The sequence below is a fragment of the Miniopterus natalensis genome, chromosome 3 (genome assembly GCF_054644295.1).
Source record: "Miniopterus natalensis isolate mMinNat1 chromosome 3, mMinNat1.hap1, whole genome shotgun sequence".
Lineage (NCBI taxonomy): Eukaryota > Metazoa > Chordata > Mammalia > Chiroptera > Miniopteridae > Miniopterus > Miniopterus natalensis.
The window spans coordinates 91534105-91550672 of NC_142083.1; the positions used below are offsets into that span (position 1 = coordinate 91534105).

Sequence of the window (16568 nt, forward strand, 5' to 3'; positions counted from 1 at the left end):
TTTGGGGTCCTTTACCAGACTGCAGGCTTGGAAGACAGCCAGCAAGGGCCACTCCTGGCTCTGTCACCTCTAAATTAAGTGGCCTTGGCCTCTCTCAACACAAGCCCTGAGCCTGTTTCCTCATCTGTCCATACTGGGGAGAAATGACCAGGACAGTAGAGAGATGGCATCTCCCCAGCCGCCAGAGGGAAGCACCCTATTATGTCCCACAACCTCTGTGAGGTCAGGCGGGGTCATCCCCTGACTCAGAGCCCAGTACATGTGATGGGCAGCTGGGTCCTGACGCCCGTAGGCTGCTACATGCTAAACCTTCCAGTCAAGAGAGGTGCAAGCCCCCTCACTGCACACAGGAGACCCGGACATAGCTGAGCCCTGTGCCTACACCCTGGCCTTCAACTGTGCCAGGGCCAAGGCCAACACAGAGGCCCTGGGTCTCTCCAGGTGCTGGCAGGACTACAACCCCAACGGATGGTCCCTGTACAAGAGGACACTGGTGAAGAGCTGACTGCGTGCAGAATGATCCAGGCGGGAAATAAAACAACCGCTACTACCCAATGCTGGATGGCAGGATGGAAAACCTCACAGTAACTGGTGCGTGTGGTTCCCAGGAGGGCACTGAAACTCGCTCTGAGAAACCCCTAGGGGAGCTGAGTTGGAGGCCTGCAGCCCTCCCACCAGGGAGTACCAAAACCCGGCCCTTAAGGAAAGAGAGGGCTTACCTTGCTTTAGTGATGACCTCTCATCAACCTCCTCTGTGAGGAAACTCTAGGAAACAAGGGAAAATGACCTTGGAGCTACAGTGCTGATGCAGGATTGTTGCCGACTGCCCAGGACCAGGCTGCAGGTGGCCAGGGGAGGGCGCAGGGCAAGCTGCAGTTCCCAGTCCTGGACAGATCTACTGGACGCTTTGTACACAGCCCCTTTGCCAGTGCCCACCCCACAGGTGAGATACTAAGGCTGAGGGAAGTCACAGCCTGGCCAAAACCACTGAGGGAGTGGCAGGGCAGGCCTGGCACACCATGAACCAGGTCTTGGAGGCGAATAGGAAAGCAGTGGGGACTCAGGTCTCAGGTGCGCGGGACTGAGGAGGGTGGGCTGGGCGGGACCTCACCTCTGGGGAGCTGCTCAGCACCAGCCCAGCCCCGCTTGGCAGGGGAGGGGCGTCCGAGTTCTGGGAGAGCTTCTCCTCGTCCTCCTCATGGATCGGGGATGACGGGGACCGCAGGGTGCTGGGGCAGAGAGCAGCGGGATGGTGGATAAGTGCATGAGAAACACCAACCCCACCAAACCAGCACCACATGAGGGTGAGCTTGCAGAAGTATGCCGGGGGCTGTGGGGCAGATGCGCCTGGGGAGGTGGGGCATCAGCAGGTGCGCCAGCCAGACATGGAGGCTCTCCACCTGAGCATGGCAGGGGCCTAAACATGGCTTTTTATTTCCAGAAGACGACAACTGTGATGGTACATCCCTGGGGTGGGGGGCTGGGCATGGGAAGCAGCAGGAGGGATTCCCATGTTTCTTTCTGTATCTTTGAAGGGATTCCGCCATGTGTATGTCTCGGGGGCCAAGGTTGGTTTTACCAAACCTGTACCTTTTTTATACTTTTCTAGTAAAAAACTAGCACATGTGTGCGGAAAGACTCAACGTGGCAGGGCTGACTGCCTGAGGCTAGCAAGTGTCCAAGGGAGCCACGATGGACCCTTGGCTGGAAGGTTCCTTACATAAGTGATGACAATCCTGCTCATCCAACATAAACGAGGTGGAAGACATGCACGTGGTTCACTGCGGCTGGGTTTCTGTTGCCATCACTAGTCCCATAGCAAGACGTGCCCATGTAACCAACTCCCAGAAAGTCCCAGAACCCTGAAACTCAAACAGCTCTCCTGGGCTGAGACAGCACTCACGCCCCTGCAGTTTCCTGCTCCTGTGTGGCCTGGGACAGGGGAGGACACTGGTGCCTCTGGCCTCCACTGATGCATTTTTCTCCTGCTGAGATCAACCTTACCGTGAGCCTAACCCGCTACTGGTGAGTCGTTCTCGTGAACCACCAAACGAAACACGTTATAAGATTATTTAAAACTACAAATAAACCTGCTTTGAGCTTATCTATTAGCATACTCCTCCCCTGCCCTGGCCCCCAAAGCAGGCAGGGTGGTTCCCAGACACCGTTCCCCAAAGGGAATCCTGGCCCCGCCTCACCTGTCCGGGGATTTGCTCCTTGACTTGCCCTTCTGGTGACTACTTTCCACGATTCGATCAAGCCCAGCAAGTGGACAGCTGGCCTGGGACAGGCTATCCGAGACGCCAGAGTAGGTGATCTCTTCATAAAGGGGAGCCGAGGGGAGGGTCGGGGAGATGGCCCGAAGGCCGTTGAGAGCCTCAAGCAGGGAGATGGGCTCATAGCCAGGCGGGATGCTGTCCGAGCTCTGAGGGGACAAGAGCAGGTGAGGGATGGGTTGGCCAGGTTCCCTGCCCACTGTTTGGGGCTTATGCCCCAGAGATGTTCTACTCCCCAGAACCTGCTTTCTGACCATCTCCTGTCTACTCCACCTTCCAGGGACTTAAGTCCTCCCTCCTTCAGAGGGGCACCAAGTACTCCAGCGCAGCATCAGCCATCCTGCCCAGGGCTCCCTCGCCACCAGCTGCAGCACACAGCCTTGACTACCCAAAGGCCCTGACTGATGACCAGGATGAAGGTGGACAGGGCATCTGGAAGTCACCCCATCCCGGGCCTCAGACAGCCCCTACCTGGCTTTGTGTTCCTGCCTGGCGGGGGTGGAGAGAGGGGTTAGTGAGAGAGAGGAGCAGGTGGAGAGCAAAGCCATGCCAGAGTTGAGAGAAACCAGTGGGAGCCATGTGTGTTCTAGACCAGGGAGGACCTGGCCCCCCAGGGAGCTCTGCCTGACAACAGACATCTGGCCCAGCACAAGATCCTCCGTGGACTTGGGGCAGGCGGGCATCCAACGGGTGACGTGTGCTCCGCATGATTCTGATGGGCCCCTGGTTCAGAACCTCTGCTTCCCCCTTGCTGGGAATGAATCACATCAACAGGCTGAATCTTGCTTTAGGGTTAAAGGTGAAGGGAGAAGGGAGATGCCCGAGTGCTGGGGCATGTCAGTGCTAGGCCCCTGTAGGGCGAGGCAGCCACCTTCCTCATTCATATTAAATAAGGTGAAGGGCAAATGTTCCAAAGTACTCCCTACAGGAAACCCCCACCTGCCCATCTGTTGTTGTTTTTTAAAATATGTTTTTATTGATTTCTTTTAGAGAGAGAGGAAGGGAGAGAAACATCAATTGGCTGCCTCCTGCATGCCCCCTACTGGGGATCAAGGCCACAACCCAGGCAGGTGCCCTGACCAGGAATCAAACCAGTGATCTCTCTGTGCACTGGACAATGCTCAGCCAACTGAGCCACACTGGCCAGGGCCCACCTGCCCATTTGATTGGTGGGAAGGACGACTGCCTTTTGGGGAGGTGGTGAAGCAATCCTGGGACCATAGGGGAGATAGAGGAGCCAGGGTGGGGGCCTCGCCCTCAGCAAGCACCTCATGGGTCCCCAGGTCACCTGAACCAGTGGTGCCTGCATTTGCTCCCAATCTACCTTCAACTTAAAGATAACTAATTACGCTGAACCCCATCACCCCCAAAAAAGTAAATAGCTATCTATAGGTTGAATCCCCAGTGACTTCCACCTCTACACTTTACCAGAGGCCCAGCCCGGCTGCCACATGCTGTCCAGCCCCCAGCCTGCTCCATGAGATGCAGGGAAAAATGCAAGAAAACCAATTTCTCGGCCCAAAGAGCTAAAACCCATGGGGCAGAGGGCAAGGGGTGCAGGATGACAAGCAAGCGCCAGGAGTGCTGTTTGCAAAATCTAGCAGCCACATTAGTCCCACCTCCAACATCATTGCACTGCCAGCAAGAAAACAAAGGGAAACGAGGGCACAGGGACCACGGGCAGAAGCAGAGCTGGCGGGAAGGGGCGGCCTGAGGCCGGTATGTTGCCCGGCAGCGGGAAACCAAGAGACTGGCTTTTTGCCGACAGACCTTTAGCTTTGCTTGTTCCACAAAACTCCTTTTCTGAGCAGGGAAGCCGGGACTGGGGAAAGTGGATTTGACAGATTAAATTAACCAAACGAGTCAGCCTGCGGTGAAAATGATTTCCCATACTTTTCATTGGCTTAATAATCAGGGTGAGGGGCAGAGACATGGCCACAAGGCCAAACACACTTACAGTTTCCCTTTTAGGTTTCTTGCTGGCCAGTGAGGCAGGGTGCGACTTTGATTTTTTAAAGGGACACTGTCAAGATAAAAATCATACATTTTACAAGTACCACCCTCCGTACGGTCCTGGAGCTGGCTGGATGGGGTCTGTCTGGTCTGCTGGGGCCTAGGAGTGCCGTCAGCCACGCTTCGCAAACAACGTGCACATGAACTATGGGGACCTTGTCAAAATGCAGGTTGGGCCTCGGGCTGGGCCTGCACAACTATGCAGCTTCTAGGAGCCATGCTGTGGTAGAGCCCACCCCATCCCCAGTGTCCACCCATGGTCTGGGTCACCTTGAGTAGCAGGTCCTGGGCAGGGTGGTGTGAGAGTGGTTAAGTGCTTCACACAAGTGGGCCTGGCTGAGCATAGGGAAGGGACCTGCAGGTCCCGGGCACCTCCATGAGGCTTGGCTCAGCCTCTTAAACTCATCACCAACTTCTAAGTCCTAATGGTGGCTTGGTGGAAAACTCAGCCCAAATCACCCCCACTTGATGATCTTAACAAACTCATTGGAGAAAATGCCTAGTTTGGGCTCTTTCTGGCCCTATGTGGAAATGGTTTGTACAGGGACCAGGGTGGACAGTAACAACCCTCCAGGGAGGAAAGTGCTAGAGGTTACCATCCAAGCTCCAGCCTGCCCTGCACTGTGGGCAGCATCTCAACTTTCAAGATAAGAGGGACACACAGGAACTGGGAGAGGGAACAGACAAGCAACAATAAAAACCCACCACCTGAGCAGCCACCCTCTGTAAAAACAGTCAGAGTCTTCCGTTCCTGGGAGCAAATCACACCGAAGTGCTGTTCTTCTCTCTCCCAAAACTTGTTGTTAGAGAAAGTGTGCAGCATCCATAACCAAGTCCAATGTCCAACATGTGTGGGCCTACTTTCCGAGTCATAAGCCCTGGTGTTAACAGGACCCAGCAAGCAAAACAGTGTGGCTGCCCCAGGAGAAGTGGGGGTGATAGGGACTCGCTCCCGGGAGGCAGCTTTGCCTTTGCTCCAGCTTCAAGAGCACACTCTCAGATTTTGAAAGATAAGTCATAAATCTGAGTTTTAAGGGAAATTTCCAGATTTTTAAATGTTAACCCAATTTTCAGAAACATGTGGACCGAACACACCACACCCGCTCGCCCAGCCAGGAGCCCATCTATGGGTATTCTAAGTCCAGAGGGCTTGGGTCCTCTTTTCTTTTTAGAATTGGCTGGACCTCTAAAAAGCACAGGGTCCAAATAACCTCAGATGAGAGCCAAGAAAATGGACTCACAGCTGACAATACTTGTAGCCAGCAGGGACCTGGGAGCTTGAGACTCGGGCCTGCCCAAAACCTGCTTCCTGGTCCTTCCTCCCCATCTGCCCACCTCAGCCTCTCCTTTCCACCTCCATCCCCACCTCTGTCTGTCTGTCTCTGTCTCTCTCTCCATGTTTCTTTCCATCTCTTTCTCCCTGTCTGTCCATCTCTTAAATATCTCCCTTTGACTCTTATCCCTACCGTCTCTTCTGTGTGTCTGCGTCTCTCTCCACCTCTGTATCTGTCTCCTGCCCTGTGTCTCTCCACATCTCTCTGCATTTGTGTCTACCTCCCTGTCTCTGTGTCTCTCCAATTATCTCTGTCTCTGCCCATACGTATCTATCTCAGTCTCATGTCTCTGCCCATCTCTCTCCAAAGCCAGAGTCCAACACCCCTCATCTGCCTGCAGCAAGGTCCAGCTCACAGCTTCTCAGGAGCAAGGGTAGTGAAGAGATGCCGAGATGCCCTCCTGTGTACCCAGGCTGGAGAGGTAGGCAGAGGACGGGTCACAGCCACCCTTTGAAGGAGATCTCACTTCCCAAACACACAGAGTGCCCCTGGCTGTCTGGCTTGGTGGGGCAATGGGGACAAACACTGTGGCTCCAGCTCTGTGAAGGGGCACCTGCCACTGCCAGCAATCCTGGCAGCCTGGATCACCCCACCCAGCCTCAGAGTCACCTGTGGGGCCACGCTGGGCAGATGAGGACAGAGGCCCAGAGGGCCAGCAGGTGGAGGTGCTGGCCAGTCTTGGTCCTAGACGGGTACTGCTCCAAGGGCAGGGCCCATGTGGTTTCCTTCCAGCCACCTGACCAACCCAGCCCCACTGGGAGCCAGACACTGTCCTAACATGAAGGCAGGCCCTGGAAGCATCTGGATGCCTGGCAGGTCCTGCACATTGGGCAGGGGCTTCCTCCAGACCCCTCCTCTCTCCACCCCTACACCCCCTAATGCAGGAAGGAAGAGGCACTTACAGAGTGCTCGTCATGGTCCACGCTCTGGGCTAGGATGGGGCTGAAGGAGACGGGGGACAGGGCTCCTGGCTTCTTCCTCACTGCCCGGATCTGCAAAAGGGCCCGGAAAGCTGTGGCAGAAGGGAGGGGCTGATGTCAGGCAAAGAGCAGCCGGTTCCAGCAGCACTGAGACCCTCCACGCTGCGGGGACACTGACCACCCACTCACGCCACAGTGGTCCTGGGACAAGCCACATTCCCAATTCAGGTAGAACAGAGTCACAATAAAACGTCCCCATGAGGAAGACAGAGACACTAGGATGGTTCTGCCCCAGCTCGAATTGAGCTTTTAGGGGCAGCAGACAGGACACAGCCAGCCTCTCACCTGCCACACCCAGACTATGCAGGGAGACATGTGTATGTGAACTTTCGTGACAGTAAAATGTCTACACTGGTGATAGAAGGAGACTTGACTTGGGGTGCGGAACACACAATACAGTGTATAGATGGTGTGTTGTGGAATTGTACACCTGAAACCTATATAATTTTGTAACCAGTGTCATCCCAATAAATACAATAAAAAGGGGGAAAAATTTCTGTCCAGTTCTTTTTTTTTTTTAAATCCTCATCTGAGGATATTTTTTCCATTGCTTTTCAGAGATGGGAAGGGGGGAAGGGAGAGAGAAAATCATGGATTGGTTGCCTTCCCCACAAGTACCCCACCTGGGGCCAGGAATCGAGCCTGTAACCGAGGTATGTTCCCTTGGCCGGAACTTAACCCAGGACCCTTCAGTCTGTGGGCCAACACTCTAACCACTGAGCCAAATTGGCCAGGGCAAATTTCTGTCAAGTTCTAACGTCACTGCGAACACCTGCCCTGGAGCACCCTTCCTGGTCGTTCTGAAAGTCCAGTTTTCCTGGAGGTAGACTTTTGAGATCTGAACCTTTCAAATGTCCGCAGTCACTGTAGGTATTAACTACCTACATTAACCACCAGGTTTGGATTCGCTGTGAAACAGGTGGGAAGCTGATCGCCTCTGTCACATAGCACCCCTGCTACCCTTGTGTGGGGTCCCCCACTCACGCAGCCGGCAGATGGGGCAGTTGCTGGCCTGGTAGCGCAGCGTGTCGGCGCAGGAGTTGCACAGGCACAGGTGGCGGCAGGGCAGGATCAGCGTGTCCCGGAGGTCTGACAGGCACACCACACACTCATTGCTGTTGTCACTGTTCTCCTCATCCGAAGGCTGCAGGGACAACGAAGGCCTGAGGGTCAGCAGCCTTCCGAGAGCCAGAGGCTGGGCGCCAGCTAAGGGGCTGGGAGGGGGCCTTCTTACCCCTGGCTACCCCGCCAGCCACTCCCCACTCCCCCTGGGGGCTGATGTGGCAAAGGGGAGCCCAAGAGGGTGGAGGAAAGGTTACCACAGAGTAGGACACCTCAACAGACCCAGTGCAGAGTCATGCTCCCTGGGCCCCAGGCTCAGATCCAGCCCAAGTCCACCCCACAGCAAAGAGGAGAATCTGTAGCCCCACCCAATGCATACCCCAAATCAAGGAACTCAGGTCTATTTCTATTTTCAGAACCAAAGAAAAAAATGTGGAAAAGACTCAACACTATAGACCACATCTTCCAGGAGGTACCCATTTACTTGGTTAAAACAAACAAACAAAAAATCAGACAAGTCTAACTTGTTTGAAATATTTTCATCAAGTAATGGCTGCTTCTGGAAAACAGAATTTGGATCAAGAGGCAGCAACATTCTAAAACAGGAATCAACAATGCCCGGCTGGTGTGGCTTAGTGGTTGAGTTTCGACCCAAGAACCAAGAGGTCACTGGTTGGATTCCCAGTTAGGGCACATGTGGGGGCTGTGGGCTCGATCCCCAGTAGGGAGTACGCAGGAGGCAGCTGATCAATATTACTCTCTCATTGATGTTTCTGTCTCTCTCTCCCTCTCCCTTCCTCTCTTTCTAAAATAAATAAAAACATATTAATAAAACAGTGACCAGCAAGCTACAGCCTGCTCTGTTTCTGTAAATCAAGTTTTATTGAAATATGGCCTCGCCCAGTTGCTTCCACATTCATTGCCTATGGCTGCTTCGGCACTATAATGGCAGTGGAAAATAGATCCAACCAGACATACACAGGCCAGGCAAGTTGAAAATATTTACTACCTGGCCCCTGAGTCAGCCAACCTCTGGTGTAATACATATGAACAGAGCAGAGAGTGCTCATCGGAGGCTCCGGCCTGGCCAAGCTGCCCTGGCCAGCTTCTGGCCTGCTCCAGCTGGCGTGAGATTTTTTTAAAGGTGGCCGTTTCATTTGTGCCAGTGTGCCTTTAAAAACAGTGACAAAAGCACCGGTTGATTCTCTGCTACCCTTCCTGGCTGTGCCAGGCACCGCCCTGTCAGCCACACCTCTGTCACAGCTACCACGGAATACCCCTCCCTCCACAGAACCACAGGGACTCGAGTCCAGGAGGGGCCAGCAGGCAAGGCGCAGTGAGACTCAACCACTGGTTGTAAGAACAGAAAGGCCACGGCAGCACCGGCTAAGCCCAATCAGGCAAGAAGGGACCCTAACAGGCAGCATCCCAGTGAATTTTCCAGTGAATTCAGCCACTGAACTTGCTGGGAAAGGACAAAATGTCCTTGGACTCTGTTGACTCTTTTTAAAAATTAAGAAAAAATCATGGAATCTGGGGTCCCAGGGCTTCCAGGAGAAGGCGTGGAAGGGAACTGGCTCATCTACCACCAACCTGCCAGGTCCTGGCCAGGGCTGGGGCCCCAGGCAAGTCACTGCCACAGGCCTGCTTCCGTGCAGGTGGAAGGAAAGCTGGGGCGCAGGGTCTGCCCAGAGTCACGGCATGTGCCCCACAGCACATACCTTCGTCTCCTGGTTGTTTTTGTTCTCGATGCCATAGATCTCCTGCAGCAGGTAGCTGACCCGGTCTACCTGGAGAGCAGAAAGGCATCTGGGCACTTGCCAGCCCCCACTCAGGGCTCCTCTGCACCCACTTGGCCTAACACCACCTCCCAGACACCAGGCTCGGGTCCTGGGAGCAGGCACAGTTAGGAATTCCGTCCACCCCCAACCCCAGGGAGTGGGTCCAATGCCAGGAGAGGGGCAAGGAGAACCTGCTACCTGCCCAGCCAAACCAGGAGCATGGGCAGTAGGGCTGGGGCCCAACTGGTCCTGTCCGCCAGAGAGGGCCTGAAGTCAAGCTCCACACAGGCCCAGCAACCATACACTCTTGAGAAAAAACACTCTGGACCCACCCATGACCAGCCCCACAAGCATGACCAGGTTCAGGCCTCACATTGGCCACGTTCAAAGGTGGTCTGAGCTTATGTTTCCCACAGTTCCATGGACCACAAACACCCCTCCCTGAGAGCGATAGTCCTGCCGATCAGCTCTCCCAAGACAAGTGCCCTGACCATCACTAGGGTCTCTGGCCCTTTGGCAACCCTCAGGGATGGATCTGCCAGAGTTCTCCTTACCCCTCTTTTAAAAAACTAGCCAACACCATTCCTGGGTTGTGGCTTATACACCTGAGCAGCTACATACAAGGAAAACCTAACCACGGATTTGGACATAGGCCCCCACAATGGCCATTGTTAAAAATCAGCCTCAATGTCAAGATCCAACATGGTTCAGTTCAGGGGACCCCTTCTCTACATCTTCACAGTGGAAGACTAATTCATCCCACTGTAGAACATGAGACTATCACTGAAGAGCTGTACCTTTCCACAGCTTGCACTTGTTCCAAGATACTCCAGCTTTCCTCTCAAATATTAAGGAAATCCATTTTTGCCCAATACTGAGGTACTGTCAGTAATCTATAAGGAGTAGGAGGAGGGGAGGCTGCAGTCTTAGTTTCCTGTTTCCTTCCTTTCTCTGTCCATTCATTCATTTATTCATTCAGCAAACATTTACTGAAAGCTTACTATATTCATGCTGGACAAGACTCAGGGCCACAACAGTCAATGCTGTTGTATGTGGTGAGTATGCAATCACACACATGTACCCAGTGACCCTGACTTCCCAGAGCCCACAGCAATGACAAACAAGTCAATGGGCCTGTCACCAGCTACCTCACAGCCACCATGGTGGGCAGGGAGAAGAATCCACGGAAGTTACTGGAGAGGGTGTATGCATGAGTCTTTTAAATCAAAAGGGCTCGTGACATTTTCTCTGACAGACTTACAATTTGCTTCTGCTTCAACGGCTTCACAGAGAAGCTACCGTCCACATGCTGCAGGGAAGAAAACACAGGTTAACTCGGCTCACTGGCACCACTCAGCCAGCTGAAGGCCCTTCCTTGGTCAGTCCATATCTATGGCTGGAGAAAGGAGGGACCACGTTAAGACTAAAGAGCCAGGCCAGGTTTTCTCAAATGTGGCCTCTGACCTGGCCTCAACACGACCCAGATAACCTTCTAAAGATACTGCCGCCTGGGTCCCACCCTGACCTACAAAACCCAATGCTCCCCAAGTAGCTCTCAAGCACACTCAAATTTATTACTATTAGCCAAGTTTTGATGGTGGACAAGAGCCTCCCACTGGCAAGAAGCAGCACCTGGATGGCAAGAATTAAACACTGATTCTGGACCTCTAGTCACACAGCACAAGAACATGCACATGCTGGGGCCCAACTGGTCCTGTTCACCAGAAAGGGCTTAAAGCCAAGCTCCACACAGGAAAACCCAAAGGTCTAAAAACTGTGAGATCAAAATAGAGCAAACACATTCAGTGGTATCTAGGGAGACGTACTGCTCAGAGTCAACAAGGTTAATTAAGGTACAAGATCTGAGTTCTTGCACCACCACCAATTATCCTTCTGAGTCAACCGAGGCTAGCATTTGGCATTTTCTGGTAAAGCTAATGGGTTCCTACAGAATTTTCTAGTATGCTGGACTCCAAAAATAATGCAGTTTCTCACTGGGCTCCAAACTGGAAGCACAGAATGGAATGTTTGCCAGTGATGGCCCATCCGCTCGGCCAAAGCAGCAGATGGGTAAATAGTTACTATCTCTTCCAACAGGCCAGGCTTAGGGAGTACAGCTGACAATCCCAGAACTGGAGGGGCAGAGGGCCAACCTCTGCCCAAGGCACTTGGATCACCACAGCTCCAGGATGCCAGGGAGAGCACTGGGCAAACGGGCCAGAAAGGTCCAGACCTGGCTATATTGACTCCTGGGTTATTTGGAATGACCCAGGTCGCAGGAATGGGCCAGACTCTGCTCTTAGGGCTCTCAGGGCTGCAGACATACACACAGCTGAAGAAGCTGGGGGTCAACAGGATGCCCAGGAGTGGTGGGAATTCCAGAACAAACAGCTTGAGCCTGGTTTCCTCATGGGGTCCCTGATTCTCATCCACATAGGCCACAGGCTGATGCTGAAAACACGACAACTGCAGAGCGCCAGCCAGTGTCAGAGAGCACTGGGGGTAGGGGGGTGATGTGCAGTATTTTTAAACATGGGACACACCCCACTACCTCCAGTAAAGGTCTTGGTGAGCAGGGACCCTGTCCCAACACAGCAGGGCACTCACTCGCTGCGTGGATGCACACACAGAACTGCCTGGCCCCAGGACCAGTAGTGACAAGCAAGTGGGACTCTCTCTAGACCCGGCAATGTCCTAATGTGGAGACAGTGGTGAGGCAGACCGTCCTCATCACCAAGGCCCACCCCGTGAACACTGCCATAAAACATGAACACCTGGGCAGCCTGGGGACTCGGGTCTATGTGGAAAAATGGGGCAAACACCTAAGTTCAAATACATGTAACACTAGCTAAAGGTACCATTAAAGGAATCCTTCCATGTAAGTGGCCTCTTTACATGTGGGGCATCCCTAGCTAGGGCCCTCAGAAGACCCTGGGTGTCTTTTCCGTCCATCACCCACAGAGGGTCTAGGACCATGCTATGCACATGGCACCCTCCTCCACCCACTAACATTCACTGAGCACCTACTACATGCTGAGGAAACGACAAACCAGGGGCCATTCTGCCCCACGGATATCAGATGAGTGAGTACAACAAATGTCTACCCACAGGTCAGGCAGACTCCAGTGGGGAGGGAGGTCTGCCCAGCCCTGAGGGTCCAGGGGGATGTAGCCTTTGGGAGGTGAGGCAGGACCACCTGTGAACATTCAGGGACCAGGCAGGGACAGAGATGCAGGATCCTGGGTCTGGGGGGAAAGGCCTAGGACCTAGGAGCTGGTGGCCCTGAACAATCCCTTCAAACCCCAAAGGAAAGCTGGTACCAGAGCCCTCTAGGTGGGCATCCACCCCCTCCCTGTGCTGGCAGGTTGTGGGGGCTTCTAGAGGTCTAGCCTCCCCAGAACATGCCCTCACCACACACCACATGCACTTTGAAAAGCCTCCTAATGGTGATGCTCGACTTCAAGGCCCAGCCTCCAAAGAAGTATCTCCCCTGGAGCCTGGAATGACTGGGGTACCTTCCATCTGCCCCGGGCTTTGGGCACTAAACCCACTTAGCCTGATATGACCCCCAAGTTCAGACTTCTGGTCTCTGCCCACAGCTCCCAGGTCAAGGGGCAGGATGGCACTTACCTTTTCAAAGGCAGCCAACAGCACATGGGCATGGCCGGTCACCTCCACAACTGCTCAGGAAGGAGATAAATGAGAGTACTCAGAGCGCTGACCTCCACCCCTTCTCTTTCCTTCAGCAGGTGCTTTCGGAGCTCTCAGCTTGGAAGGCTGTCCTTATCCTGCCTTCCTCTGCCTGAGGGTCCCTGCCTCCCTCTGGCTCACACCTCACCCCTCCTCCAGAGTAACACCTGTTGTCTCACTCTGAACAGAAGGGACATTTCAGGCAAGACTGAGGAGCCAGACTCATCCAGTGGGCCTGGGGACGAGCCCCCCGGCAGAGCTCCAGCATTCACACCGTAGGCTGGGGGTCTGAAGCCCACCACAGTGGGAGACCCCGCAGGACTTCCTGGTCAATTAGGAAATCAGTGTGGCCTTGGGGAGGCCTGTCTAGCTCCCTGCCGCTCTCTGCTGCCTCCATCATTGTGGAGCAGACACCAGAATCAGAGGCCTGTGTAGCCGATGTTACCGCAGTGAGAGTGGGGCTCTGGCACAGGGCCTTGCCATGGGGGGTGGGGAACAGGCTGGCCAGGAATTCATGAGCTGGAGTGAGACCCCACAGCCCCAGGCAGGGGAAGGAACAAGGGGACCCCAGAGAGGAGATGGAGAGCTGGCTGTTTGAGCCCCAGGCCCTAAACCTGCTAAGAAGGCTCCCACATCCTTCATCTCTTCTGGATAAACTCCTCCCTGCTCACTGAGGGGAGGAGGGCCTTGGGAAGTGGCTCCACAGGGTCCACTTGCTGGAAGGGAGAACGGAAGAGCAAAGGCTTCTCACCGTCCCCTTCATCCACCACGGCCTGGATGACCACTGGGAACACTCCCCGGTCGAGGTCAAAGTTCAGCTGAGGAAGAAAGGAGGTGAGAATGGTCAGACTGTGCTGGGAGGAGGAGGTGCGGGGAGGGTGGCATCACAGAGCTTGCGAGGACAGACAAAACAGCGAGGAAGACAGAGGCCTGGCTGTGTCTTTTTCTTTTGTGGTAAAATAGATAAAAATCATTAAAATGGCAAATCTGTGTTCAATTCAGCGGCATTAAGTACATTCATAAGGTCATGCAACCATCACCAGCATCCATTTCCAGAACGTTTCTCTCATCCCAAACAAGAACTCCTGTCCCCATTAAACAATTACTCCCATCCCCCCCAGCCCCTGGTGAATCCCCCACTCTACTTTCTATGAAAATGAAATCATGCACTGTTTGTCTTTTGTGCCTGGCTTCTTTCACTCAGCATGTTTCCTAGGTTCACCCATGCAACAGCCTGTCGGTTCGCCCTTCCTTTTCAAGGCTGAGTAATATTCCGCTGCATGGCTTGACCAGTCATCTCTCAATGGACATGGGTTGTTCCCCTTCTGGGTGCCACGACCAGTGCTGAGATGAACACTGCTGGACAAGTATCTATTTGGGCCTGTTTTCAGTTCTCCTGGCCACACCAGGCATGGAAGTACTGGGTCACATGGGACCTCTGTGTTCAACCTTATGAAGAAAGGTACCTGGCGTGGCCCCAAAGACAAAGATGGAAGGAAAGTGAAGATCACATGGGTGGTCTGAACTCAAGGAGAAACCTCCTGTCACTTCTCCTTCTCCTCCAGCTTCAACTCCTTGTGGTCCCTGATGTTCTCAGGCCGAAGGCCATGCTCCACCCCACACATGTCTACTTGGGAGCGGTCTCCAGATCTGCTCACGAGTGGGGGCTATGGGTCAGGTCACACCGAGCCCACAGGACAGAGGCAGCCAGCTGAGGACACCCACAGCAGGGGCTGTACGGGGAGGCCTGGAAGGTGCCTGTGGGTTCCAGGCTGTCAGTGGGAGGCAGAACTGGGAGGGGAAAGGGTGGCAGGGTGCTGGAACAGGGTCAGAAAGAACTGCCAGGCTGGAGTGAAGCTCCCTGACCTAAGCCTCAGTTTCCCCATCTGCAAAAAAGGGATAAACGCTGTGGCTAATGCAATGACTCTGAGCACAGTGCCTAGGAGAGCACGCAGTGAGCACCAGCCATTTGAAGCTCTATGTGTTCAGGCAGTGGAAGCCAAGAAGGGCCTCATAGAAAGACATAGGGCTTGGACCCCAGGAACAAAGGACTCTGTGGGGACATGTGCAGGCTAGCTACATGTGGGGAGGTGGAAGACGTGTCTAAGCCCATCTAGGACCCAGCCAAGCCTCATGCTCCCCCTAGCTTCAGGGTAGAAAGGCTGCACTACGGAAACCTGGATTTATGGGAGGGAGGGAGAGAGAGAGGGAGGGACCCCCTGAGATGACCTGGGGGGGGGGTAATCACCCAAGATAGGAGTTACACATGCAGGGGACAGGGGTTCCTCTGCAAGCTTGTTCCTACCCCCCCTACATTGCTACAGGGAGCAATCTTGTCAACGACCATTCTAAAATTACCCTCGTGATGATGGTGCTGGGTGTGATGCACAGGTTCTGCCTTTCCAAGGGCTGTAATTAAGCCCAGGAAGGGGTAGTTTAGGTAACAGAGCCAGACCGGGAATGGAGCTTTGTGCAATTCGGCCCACGTGCTTCTGGCCAGCTGCTAGAGCATAATCCTCGGTGCTGATGTGGGCAACTAAGTGCTCTGAGGAGCCACCAAGTAACTTGCGCTCTTTCTCCCTTGCACATTAGGCTGAGTGCTGCCTCGGTGCAGCTGACTGTCCTGTTTTGCTGGTGTTGAACTAACAGTGGTCTGGAGAAGTGTATGCAGTGCCTACACCACCAGCAAGAAGGGACTCTGGCCCTTCTCTCCTCCTGTCCCCTGGCAGACAGGGATCAAAATGGACAGCCTGAGCTAAGTCAGCACTCTGTACAAATCCTGATGGACACCTTAGAGCAAGGAATGTTTCTATCTCCCGGTGACAGATGGGAAACGCAGGCTCGCAGAGGTAGCGTAACTTGCCCAATGCTTCATGGAGAGTGACAGAGCCAGGGTCGCCTCCAGGCCTCGCCCACCTGTGTCCTCAGTTCCCGGGATAGGCCCCAAGACACCTCGGGTACTTCCGTCCTTAAGACTCTGCTCTTATCTAGCCTGACCCATCTGCCCAGATCTGTCTAAACCCCACAAAAAAGGTACAGACAGCTGCTATCCACCGGTTCAGCTTTTCAGGTGGTGGCACCCCAATTTTCCTTGGGGAAATTTGGGAACGACCTCTCTCCCGCCCTGGGTCTGTGTTGTCTGCCTAGAGGATGGCACAAGCCTGCTTCAAATGGGGACCACAAAGAGAGGCACTTGGCCTAGGACAGTCCATCCAAACACTCGGACCCAGGCTGCTGGTCTACAGAGCACTAGCCTGAGAGCAAGGCCAGTTCACCTAGAGCAGACCCCACCTGGATGATATGGATCTTGACCTAGGCCCTGGAGGAAACCACAAGCCATCTAGCTTTTCAGAATCTAAGCCAATAAACTCCTGGTTTTTTTTTTCTTAAGCTAGACCTAAGTGTGTTTCTGTCTCTTACAACCAAGAAAGT

The 16568-nt window shown here is 53.9% G+C and overlaps 1 protein-coding gene across 4 annotated transcripts in view; it reads right to left on the reverse strand.

The window, feature by feature from the left end:
- MGRN1 (mahogunin ring finger 1) overlaps positions 1-16568 on the reverse strand; it is a 49212-nt gene that overhangs the window by 5270 nt on the left and 27374 nt on the right. For 2 of the 4 annotated variants that reach the window (XM_087815667.1, XM_016214483.2), the window contains exons 6-15: positions 13888-13954; positions 13077-13126; positions 10708-10755; positions 9387-9455; positions 7588-7747; positions 6526-6635; positions 4234-4299; positions 2199-2425; positions 1112-1229; positions 720-765 (exon numbers count right to left, since the gene is read on the reverse strand). In XM_087815667.1, coding sequence (XP_087671793.1) covers positions 720-765; positions 1112-1229; positions 2199-2425; positions 4234-4299; positions 6526-6635; positions 7588-7747; positions 9387-9455; positions 10708-10755; positions 13077-13126; positions 13888-13954 — 961 coding nt within the window. The remainder of the gene's footprint in view (positions 1-719; positions 766-1111; positions 1230-2198; positions 2426-4233; positions 4300-6525; positions 6636-7587; positions 7748-9386; positions 9456-10707; positions 10756-13076; positions 13127-13887; positions 13955-16568) is intronic. The other 2 variants (XM_087815668.1, XM_016214484.2) reach the window with 1 other exon arrangement.